Below are 11995 nucleotides of genomic sequence, written 5' to 3'. Positions count from 1 at the left end.
CCATGATCTATTTTTTTTTTTTTTTTTTTTTTGGTACCGAGAATTGAACTCAGGGATACTTAACCACTGAGCCACATCCACAGCCCTTTATATTTTATTTAGCGATAGGGTCTCACTGAGTTGCTTAGGGCCTTGCTATATTGCTGAGGCTGGTTTTGAACTCTCAATCCTCCTACCTCAGCCTCCTGAGCCACTGGGATTACAGGCATGTGTCACTACATCCAGCTTTGAACCATTAAAAAGAGTCACTTAAAAAATGTGACTTTTAAAAAATATATATATATTTATTTTTTAGTTGTAGTTGGACACAAGACCTTTATTTATTTATTTATTTATTTATTTTTTATACAGTACTGAGGAGTGAACTCAGGGCCTTGCACATGCTAGGCGAGTGCTCTACCGCTGAGTCACAACTCCAGCCCCTTAATGCGACTCTTCTAAGAGAAGGAAAAATTGATTTAGTGTTGGTGCATTTCTTTCCTGGACACTGAATGTAAACATAGAAGACTAACTTCAATAGCGGTACTTTTATCTGCCCTCTACCCTCTTGAGCAAGCTTTAGAATTGGTCTCTTAAGAACTAAAGAGTGCACAATAGCTAGACTGTGGAGCCAACCTAGATGCCCTTCAATGGATGAATGGATAAAAAAAAAAAAATGTGGCATTTATACACAATGGAATATTACTCAGCACTAAAAAATAACAAGATCATGGCATTTGCAGGGAAATGGATGGCATTAGAACAGATTATGCTAAGTGAAGTTAGCCAATCCCTGAAAAACAAATGCCGAATGTCTTCTCTAATATAAGGGGGGTGACTCAAAATGGGGTAGGGAAGAAGAGCATGAGAAGAAAATTACCTTTAGATAGGGAAGAGAGGTGGGAGGGAGAGGGAGGGAGAATGGGAATTGCATAGAAGAGGGAAGGAGACCCCCTTCGTTGTACAGAATACAGGTATGACGATGTGAGGGGGAAAAAAAAAAGAAGTGGTCACATTAGATTAGGTAGAGAGAAGTGATGGGAGGGGAGGGGAGGGGAAGGGGGGAATGGAAGGACAGCAGAATAAAATAGACCCTAGTATTGTTGTGGGTATATACGTGACTGCATGACCAATGTAACTCTGCAACCTGTACACTCAGAAAAATGAGAAATTACATCCCATCTGCCCATCTAATTCAAATGTATGATATGTCAAGATCATTGTACTGTCATGTGTAACTAATTAAAACAAATTTTAAAAAAGGAAACAGTAGAAAAAAAAAAAAAAAGAACTGAAGAGTGCATCTTAAGTCTCATCTTAGATTGCTACTCTTGCCAGAACCATCCCTGAAAAATACTACTATCTACTACATAATTTACCCTCCTTTCTAATCCTATATTTCTTACCTCCTGCCCCATTTCCAGTGCTCTTCCACCTCAGATTAACAGGAGATGACAGGGGATAAAAAGCCAAATGGTCAGGAAGATATGCTCAGGAGTACCTTTCATAGTCTAGAAAGAGCTATGTTTTACTGACCAAGCTGTTATCAAAGACCTGATCTACACAGAATAGTATTTCTTTTCCTGGGTCATGAGGACAGAAGAACCTATTCTAAAACTGTCTTCCCAATTATGGTGCTGATCATACCTCATAGGAGAAAGAAAACATCTGCCAAGTGATGCTGAAATAAAATATTTGCCTGATAGAATAGCAACCAAACAAAACAAACAAAACATTTTAAAGTTTTCTCAGTACAAAATAATTTTGCCCATATTATATTCTAAGCATTTCAAATTTCCATTATTTAAATAAAATGGAAGAACAAATTACTAATACCCATATGAAACTTCTCTAAAGCTTCTTTCTATGTGGCCTTTGGATTTTCTGTAATACAATCTTGGTACCCCACAAAAGCTGTTTTCGTCCTCCAGATAAAGACTTGGAAACCCAATATGTAAAAACTTCTGGCTCTAATATACACCAGTTAACAATGGCCACTTATTCCAGTGTAACAATTTGTTTGCTTCCTGTCAAATGAGTGCTACCTATATGATAGAAGGAAAAATCCATGAGGTAAGTGAAAGCAAAATAACAAAAAAGACACCCTTACCATTGCTCATCTGTGTGCAGGGAAGTTTCTTCTCACTTTTTCTATCATTGTTAGTAGGAAAGGCAGACAGCTCTCTGTCTGCTGATATCAGGCTCTCCAAGACAGTGGCATCTTGGGGAGGATGTGACAAAAATGTCTCCTTGGGCATCTGGACCATGAGGCTGGATAGTGTCTGATCTAGAACATCCTCCTCAGCAATATAGGTGTATGGACAGTATTCACGGGTCCTTGAGTATATGTTGGCATTGTCGTAACAATCTGAGCAGATCACCCGGGTACCAGTGCCACCTAATGACAACATGGGACAGAATCCAAACCATTTTTCTGTTAAGGAATTAGTTTGCATCACCAATTTCCATCCTTGAACTCTTAAACCTTATAAATAAGATGAAGTTTCAAGATCTGTGAATGGACTCATTTAATCTTCACAATATCTTCATATGGTAGGTACTATCATCATCCCCACTTTATAGATAAGGTAACTATAGAACATGAAAGGAAGAAGGTAACTTGACAGAAGTAATGTTGCCAGAGTGAAAAACCCAGGCACTCTGGCTTTAGAGCCCACACTCTTGAATATTATGTTAAACCATCTCTGCCCAGCCCGGATAAGTCAAGTTCAAAGGGATCCAAGACAGGGCTTGCACTGTGCCAAGATACATGCTTAGCCTAAGCAAATTAAAGCAGACAACAAGGAGTTTAGGATGACTTTACTTCATGAGAGACCATGTTACTTTTAAAAGTCAAGAGGTTAGCAATACTAACTGCTAAAATTATCCCTAGTCTAAGTCCTGCCTGACAAGCATGTGGTGATAGAAGTAAAAGTTTAATAAAGTAAAGAGCAGATCTAAAGTAATATGTTCATAGTCATAGAGCTAGAAACAGGAAGAACTCGGAATCAAATCCAGTCTTTCTATTCCTTCATTCATCTCCCCATGTTTTGGCACTCCCTATGGAAACAAGAGTCCTGAGAAGTAGGGGTGAGAAGTAGGATTGAGAAGTCAGGTCCATTTAATTAGGATATGTTTATCTCTCTCTGATGTTCTTCATTATATGATGAATGAGAACCACTGTTGTACTTTATTTATTTATTTTTTTGTACCAGCCACATCCCCAGCCCTATTTTGTATTTTATTTAGAAACGGGGTCTCACTGAGGTGCTTAGCACCTCATCCTTGCTGAGGCTAGCTTTGAACACTATTGCACTTTAAACTTTACTGATTATCTACATGTTAGCAGGAGACACTAACTTCCCTTGGATGTGATCTGAGGAATGCTCCTCCCTGAAAAGTCTTTTATTAAGACTCTGGTCAACTTTTATCCTATTTTGCATGAAGCTAAATATTTTCACTTTAAAATATTGCTCAGAGCCAGGTGTGGTATGAACCTGTAATCCCAGGGACTTGGGAGGCTAAGGCAGGAGGATCACAAGTTTGAAGCCAACCTGAGAATTTAGTGAGGCCCTATCTTGAAGTAAAAAATAAAAAAGACTGGGGCTGTAACTCAGTGGCAAAGTGCCCTGGGTTAAATCCCTGGTACCAAAAGGTAAAAAATAAAATATTACTTCAGGTTAATGGGAAAATTGAACACTGAAAAATGAATGACAGGACAGGCTGAAGTTGGTAAGCATAAACATAAATCCTTACCATCAGTGCCTTTGTGTATATATCCACTGGCAGGAGGCATGAGCTGCTGGTGACTGCCTGCCTCAGAGTTGCTGTATCCTTCCTGTGGCTCAGACAGTGTTCCTTGGGAAGACAAGTAACTAGGAATGTCTGCAGGCAAATTGAGCTCCTCTGTTTAAAAAAAAAAAAAAGACATCTGTAACTTTCACATAAAGTTACACAGTTAAAGCCAACACTCTGAAGGCTATTTTCTCAATGTGCTCTACTCTGATACAGCTGGCCAGGGGTGGGGAAAAAAGGGCACCACTGTTCCCCTTCAGAAAAACTATGATAGAACTAATTCCTCAAATAAGTTGTTATATCAAGGAAACTGGAAATTTTAACAGAAAAACTTCCTTATGCCTGTATTAGGTATAATGTATCATAGGCTCCTAAGTTTTTGTACTTAATAATAAATCCTACTCTACATTCTTTTTTTATAAATTTTTTTTTGTTGTTGTAGATAGACACAATCTTCATTTTATTTATTTATTTTTATGTGGTGCTGAGGATCAAACCCAGTGCTTCATGCTTGCAAGGCCAACGCTCTACCACTGAGCCACAACTCCAGCCCTGCACTACATTCTTGACTCAAGTATTAAGTCACAGATATCATCTGGGTACCACTCACCTGTGTTTGTGATACTATAGTCTTCATTTTTCCTTCTCATATGGTAAATAACAATGACCCAGATTAAAGAGGTGCCCACAACACAGCAGACCACAACAATGATGACAATGCCAACTGTAGTCCAGCCATCATCTTCATGCCCAATGCTACTCTGAGAAGAGTCACAATTGGGGGATGAAATGACATTTAGGTAAATATGGCCACGTTCTGTCCCAAGGGTATTAGACATGATACAGGTATATTTCCCGGCATCTTCTAGGCCAGCATCTACAATGATGAGAAGCTGGTTGGCAGCAGCAAAGAAGTGTCTCTCTGTCACCAGCAGTGGTCCATCATCTTTAGTCCAATTGAGGCGTGGAGCAGGACTTCCTCCAGCTATGCACTGTAATACAGCCGTTTCACCTCGGGTTACTGTCTTGTCTTCCAGAGGTCTAATAAATGAGGGTGTCTCTAAAAGGGAAACATTTAAAATATCAAGTTAGGCAATTGTTGGGGCTGGAGATGTGGCTCAAGCAGTAGCGCGCTCGCCTGGCATGCGTGCGGCCCGGGTTCGATCCTCAGCACCACATACAAACAAAGATGTTGTGTCTGCCAAAAACTGAAAAAATAAATATTAAAATTCTCTCTCTTTAAAAAAAAAAAAAGTTAGGCAATTGTATTCTCTAAATCCTATTGAATTTGACTGATGGGAAGATTAGAATCTTCTAAAAAAGATTCATAATCCACTTGAATCAAATGTATGAAATATGATATGTCAAGGGCTTTGTAATGTTTTGAACAACTAATAATAAAAAAAGAATCTTCTAATATAATAATTCTATTATAATTCTATCTTAGAATATGTTTCAGACCCCCCCCCCAAAAAAAAAAAAAAACTTAAATTGAGGCTGGGGTACAGCTCAGTGGTAGAGCACTTGTCTAGTATGTACGAGGTCCTGGGTTTGACTCCCCTGCACAACAACAAACAAACAACAGAAGCTCCAAAACCTAAATTTCATCTCAACATTTCTACTTTGGGCATGCTCTCCCAAAAAACTAAAAAAGTTATATGCAAAGAAGTTTATTACAAAATCAACTGCAATTTAAAAATATAAGGACATATCTAAAAATCGCTCTTCAAGAAAATAATTAGAGTCACATGATTCTTTATGAAGACTTTCTTTTAATGACAAGGTAATCCTTGTAATACAATATTAAACTAAAAAAAGGTAGAAATACTTAACTACATAAAAATAAATTTTAAAAATGTTTAGAATATGCTAAAATATGAGTGACTTACCTAAATTTTCTGTAACCTTAAAATTTTAAAATACTAATTTTTCTGATTAAACAAGTAACAAATCTAACAAACTTCTTTTAAAAAACCCTGCCATCTAGGGAAATACAGAACTAGAAAGAAGAATTTGCTTTAAACTTGAGAATAGGACTCATTAGAAAATAAATAAAAATTCTAGTAAGGGAGATATTTGAAGAAAAAACATTTTGCCAGAATACAGGATTATGAAGCACAATAGAGGGGAAAACAGAAAATCTAATGAGTTAATACAACGGTTATATGTTGTATTTTTTAATTAACAGGGGAAAATAATTAAATTATCTTAGGTTCTTTGTGAAACAGTATGTGGAGCATTAGAGAATGGCTAGAACATTTCTAAGAAAAACAGTAGGACTTGTAATGTGAGCTTTCTGAAAAGTTAATAAAATACACAAAGTAGAAAAATTACAGAGGGAGACATAAAATTAAGGGATTTGAATTTTCGATTTATGAGATAAAGAACCCTAATTCTGCCCTCAGCATTTCCCCAAATTTCAGTTATCTTTTTTTTTTTATTTATTTTTTATTTTTTTTTTAAAGAACTATGTTTTTTTTAGAGAGAGAGAGAATTTTAACATTTATTTTTTAATTTTCGGCGGACACAACATCTTTGTTTGTATGTGGTGCTGAGGATCGAACCCGGGCCGCACACATATCAGGCGAGCGCGCTACCGCTTGAGCCACATCCCCAGCCCCAGATTTCAGTTATCTAACCCACTAATATCCTAGGCTGACATAACTTAAATAAAGTGACAAAATAATAACAAAGGTAAAAAATCACAACTGAAATCTCAAAATTATTTTGCAAAATAATAATAATTTGCAAAACAAAATCAGCTCTTAAAAGCTCCCAAAATAGTAGGGATACTTGAAGCAGTTAATGTACCTAAAACTGTTAGAGAGGCATTTGCTGAGAGGCCTCCTGCTATATTTTGCGCCATGCAACTATAGATTCCCATGTCTTCTATTTTCACATTGGCAATGAAGAAGACATCATCCTCAGGCATGACGTGCATGCGTCTTTCTCGAGCCGCAGGAAAGTCAGTACCACCATCTTTCTGCCAGGAAATCTGAGGTACAGGGTGCCCCTCTGCAGCACATTCTAATCTGGCCATGGCACCAGTGCGGATAGTCAGATCCATTGGAGTTTTCAGAAAAGATGGCATCTCTGTTCCAAGAAAGATCATTAAGAAAAAAGTCAGGAGAGGGAAAAATATACACAACACGCCAATCTGACAGGCAAAATATCAATTGTTGAAATGATGCATTTCTTTGAGAAGACATTCTCTCTGGATTGACAGTCAATACAACTTTAGAAGCCATCTTTCCTCTCAGAAACTCAGAGTATTTAGAGCACAATGACAACTAACTCTTCTAGAATATCTGACATGCCTGTGATTTTCCTGATGGGATTAGGGAAAGCAGAAGGCCACAAACATTTCTGAACTCCATATTTCAGAACTTGATATTTAATAATACTCTCATATGTATGAAGTTAAATGGTGCTTCCTAAACTAACATCAACACAGTGGTCAAGGAAACTGCATGTTTAAAAAAAAAAATAGGTCTTTAAAAATCTAAGAAACACAGAAGACAAATACATTTTTTGGTTGCATAAAGTCTAAAATGTGACACTTATACAACATAATAAGCAATAGATAAAGCTATCCTGAAGTTTTTTTTTTTTCCAACCACAGAAAGAAGAGCATTAATTTAAAAAATGATTCTTTGTGACTAATTTAGACAATAATACCAATCTAAACTAAATATAGTCAAGGAACATAATTCCTTACCATTCACTATCAGTTTGGCTTTTTGAGAATAATTGGAACCAAAATGATTAGTAACAATACACTGGTATTTTCCTTCATCTGTGAAATTCACATTGAAAAGATGTAAAATACTAGTATATTCCAGAGCTTCTCCAGCTTGCTGCCGGTAACGAACAAAATTCTCAATATCCACATCATATAGGATTTCACTATTTTTGCGCCACACAGTGGACATGGGTGAATCACTGCTACTCACTGCAGTACATGTCAGAGACACATTAACTCCTCTTAGAGCAACTGTGGATTCAGGATGTGTCCTTATCTGTGGCTTGAGAAAATCATCTGAGGGGGGAAAAATGCAGTAGTAGACATGTTAATTATTTACTTGTACTTCTTTAGATTCAATTTTAAAACAAATACCGTAAAACTGTGAGTTCTATTTATACAGTGGCATATTAAAGTTGAAAAAGATTATAGAGCTGATGTCCAACTCCTTTGTTTAAAGATGGGGGAAACATTACAGGAAAGTATTTTCTGTAAATGAGCAAGTAAATGGCTTGCTCAAAGTCATTAAATCACTGGCAGAACCTAGACAGGAACTCAGGCTCCTGACATAAGGATCCAGTTTTACTATCCATGACACTTATGTGCCTATAATGTATTTCTTAAGCATTACCAGTTAGCGGAGAAAAAAAGAAACCTTAGATTAGAATTTCAAGACAAGTTCTAATTCTATTATCCCTTTCTTATTATATATTACATATATTATAACTATTACCCTTTCCATGCCAATATAGAAAATGGGGATATGTACAATTCTATTTCACAGAGTACCATCAATAATACAAAATACTTGGCAGTACTCTGTGAATACTCACAACATTGAAATAGTGAAAAAAAATCCAAGTATGTCAAATGTACAACTAAAGATTAGTGTAGGACTGACTAATCAACTATAGATTTATAAACTGTAACGCTACTGGGTTGATTCAGAGAGGTTTGCATATGAATTCTTAACTTTATTATCTTTACTGAATAATATTTCACCGTATAAAAGTGATACGCAGAATGATAGAATATAAGAGATATGTCTACATTTAATTACTAAAATCAAAAAGAAATGTGCAGCAACATATGCAGAATTTAGTCTTTATTAGATTCTTTGTTTCCTTCTTTAAAATTTGTAAAAACAATGAAAGTATTTTGTGGGCCTGAACTTGCAAGTACCCCAAGTATCATTAAGTAGATTGTAAAATTAGATCTGGCAAAACAAAAGTACTCAAATGAACACAAACACTACTGGTACGCAACACAGATGTACTAAAGTCATCCCTCTATATCCAAGAGCTTTGCATCCAAGAATTCAACCAACGGAAGAATTAAAATAACAGAGGAAGTCAAAAGTAGTGGTGCACACCTATAATCCTAGCAATACGGAGGGTAAGGCAGGAAGATTTCAAGTTTGAAGTCAGCCTCAGCAACTTAGTGAGTCCCTAAGCAACTTAGCAAGACCCTGTCTCAAAATTAAAATAGGGGCTGGGGATATACCTCAGTGATAAAATGCCCCTGGGTTCAATCCCCAGTACCAAAAAATAAATAATAACAGGAAAAAATTATTTTGTTCTGAACATGTACAGACTTTTGTTCTTATTCCTAAAATTATTCCTTAGATAAAACAGTATAACTATTTATATAGCATTTATATCACATTAGGTATCTTAAGTAATTTAGAGTTAATTAATATGCAGATATTGCATTTATATGCAAATACTATATCATTTTATATGAAGGACTGAAACATCCAAGGATCTTGGAAGCAAACCCCTGTGGAAGCTGAGGGATGACTGTTCCATGTGAAGTTAAGAATCATACCTTCTACTTTAAAGGAAATTTGAATGTAAAGGCAAAATTTCCAAGTTGAAAAAGATTTATACCAGAAATTATAAGTATTAAAATCAAGACACCTTGTCTATGTCTATCCCCTCAAGAAAAAAAAAAATCCAAGTCTTAAAAAAAAAATCCTTCAGTCTTAAAAATCTGCATTTAAAAATACAGCACATGAAATCAGTACCTTATTATACATAAAACTTGCTGTACATGTATAATTACAGCATTGCTGATGACGACATACACTGGTGGTCACAACACAACTAGTGTTCTTTCTTTTTTTAGAATACCTGTGGCACTTTTCAAGATCTACAATAAGTATTCATGTAAAAAAAAAAAACCATACTTATTGATTCGGCAGAAGGATCACTTAAGCCCAGATTCAAGGATAGCCTGGGCAACATAGTGAGACCTATCTCAAAAAAATAAAGAATATACAGAGGTGGACTGGGGCACATAGCTCAGTGGTAGAGCGATGTACAAGGCTCTAGGTTTGATTCCTAGCACTGAAAAAACAAGTAAGATGACAGAGGGAAAAACTGCTAATGAAATATTAAATAAAAGAACACAAAATTTAACCTCTGATAATTAAAATATAATCACTGAAACCCAGGTTAGAGAATAACACAGAAAAATGGAAATAGATATGCTAATGGGAAAGCTAGTGGTTCTTTTCTTTTTAATTCTGTTAATACAGTTAAATAAGTAATATATAAAATTTTAAGACAAAAATACAAACCACAGACAAAATCTTTCAGGTCCACATTCAGGATGCTTTGCCCTGCTAGCCATTCAGGATGTGCACAGCTCACATTTACAGAATGATGAAAGTTATTATCAACCAGCCATTGAAGTAACCACTTCAAATGACAGTCACAGAGCAAACTGCTTGTGTTTAGAATCCTGCAGAAAAAAGAGGAAAAGTACCCTTTGTTTTACTTTTCAATATAAGTTTCTTCGGTATTAAAACCTTCATGCATTTTTCTTGCCAAAATGTTTAATCTGAATCTAATCCTAAAAGTGAAGAACATCAAAAAGGGGGAAACAACAGCAAGGGAGCCATTTTTTTTTTTTAATATTTATTTTTAGTTTTCGGTGGACACATCTTTATTTTATTTTTATGTGGTGCTGAGTATCGAACCTAGTGTCCCGCACATGCCAGGTGAGCACGCTACCGCGTGAGCCACATCCCCAGCCCCGAGGGAACCATTTTAAAGAAGACTAAAAAGCCACTATAACCCAATAAAATGATTATTTAAAAAATATATTTATTTAGTTGTAGATGAATACAATATCGTTATTTATTCATTTTTATGTGGTGCTGAGGAAGTCAAAAGTAGTGGTGCATACCTGTAGTGGTGTCTCACACATGCAAGGCAGGTACTCTACAACTGAGCTACAGCCCCAGCCCAATATGATTCTTAACTGGAAAAAAATACATCTAAAAAGGACATTTTTTGACAACAGGGAAATTTGTGAACTATTTCTAAACACTGGTGTTATGATGTCTACAGCTTTTAAATGGTCACACACACAGAACAATTGTGTATACAAATATCCATGTGTGTGGCAAGGAAGCAAAAGTGAGAACAAGTCCCAGAGCCAACAAGAGGAAGAAGGGAAACAGATAAATGTGGCAAAAAAAAAAAAATAATAATAATAACTGGTGAATCAAAATAGAGGGCATTCATTGTCCCTTTTAAACTTCTGAGGTTTAAATTTTTGAAAATTTTGAAAAGAGGGCAAAGGTTCACTATGTATTTTAGAACAGTGAGAGATCTTTGTTGTAAAGAGTATATAATTATTTCCAAATTTCATCAAAACTAAAAATACTTCTGCCCTATGGTAATGTGTACTGCAACTTAGACTAAGGGCCACTAAAATATGATTTATGACCTACAATAGGAGTATAACACATATCTGAAAAATCACCATTCTCCATGACCTCTTAAATCTCCTGATGACTTAGAAGAAAGGAAAGCAAATAATTTTGAGACTGTAACCTGCTTTGTGTGTATGATCATAATCTTCATCTAGGTTTAAAGCCTGGTATAAAGTATCTACAAGTCTGTTCCACAGAGTGTTTAAGGGTAACTCAAAAATCCATATTTCAAGGGTAATTTTAACTAAACAAACCATAGTTCCCTTTTGCATTTAAGAATTTTTAAGTACTTTTCATGCATGCATGCATGCATTCATTCATAGAGAAATATTTGAGAGTCTATCACTATATGCCAGGCACTGTTCTAGGCTTGGGTACAAACTCCTCATGGAGCTTTTGCATGTATCTAGAGTCAAATTAGCAATAAATAAATGCAAAATACAATGTCAGAAAAGTGTTAAGTGCCATGAAGAAAAACAAAGCTAGGCAAAGACATAAGAGACAGAAGCTATTAGTTTAGATAAAGTAGTCAGGAAAAGTTTTTTGAAGAGATGGCAGTTGGTCAAAGACCTGAAAGTGGTGAAAGGGCAGATGGTGCAAAGATCTGACTTAAGAGTATCCCACCCAGATAGAGGAGACCACATGCAAAGGCCTTGAGGCAGATAAGCTTAGTCTGCTCTACCAAAATCAACGAGGCCAGCTGGGTGTGGTGACACTCACCTATAGTCCCGCACTCAGGAAACCGAGGAAGGAGG

General features: G+C 36.0%; 1 protein-coding gene across 3 annotated transcripts in view; it reads right to left on the bottom strand.

Annotated features, from left to right (window-relative positions):
* The window catches only part of Lrig2 (leucine rich repeats and immunoglobulin like domains 2), a 158205-nt gene that overhangs the window by 3920 nt on the left and 142290 nt on the right, over window positions 1-11995 (bottom strand). For 2 of the 3 annotated variants that reach the window (XM_048814533.1, XM_015502196.2), the window contains exons 12-17: window positions 10098-10261; window positions 7493-7813; window positions 6586-6867; window positions 4385-4834; window positions 3736-3885; window positions 2090-2377 (exon numbers count right to left, since the gene is read on the bottom strand). In XM_048814533.1, the coding sequence (XP_048670490.1) occupies window positions 2090-2377; window positions 3736-3885; window positions 4385-4834; window positions 6586-6867; window positions 7493-7813; window positions 10098-10261 (1655 nt within the window). The remainder of the gene's footprint in view (window positions 1-2089; window positions 2378-3735; window positions 3886-4384; window positions 4835-6585; window positions 6868-7492; window positions 7814-10097; window positions 10262-11995) is intronic. The other variant, XM_048814534.1, reaches the window with a different exon arrangement.

Source organism: Marmota marmota, unplaced genomic scaffold (genome assembly GCF_001458135.2).
Source record: "Marmota marmota marmota unplaced genomic scaffold, marMar, whole genome shotgun sequence".
Taxonomy (NCBI): Eukaryota; Metazoa; Chordata; class Mammalia; order Rodentia; family Sciuridae; genus Marmota; species Marmota marmota.
This window is presented reverse-complemented; position numbering and strand designations above follow the sequence as displayed.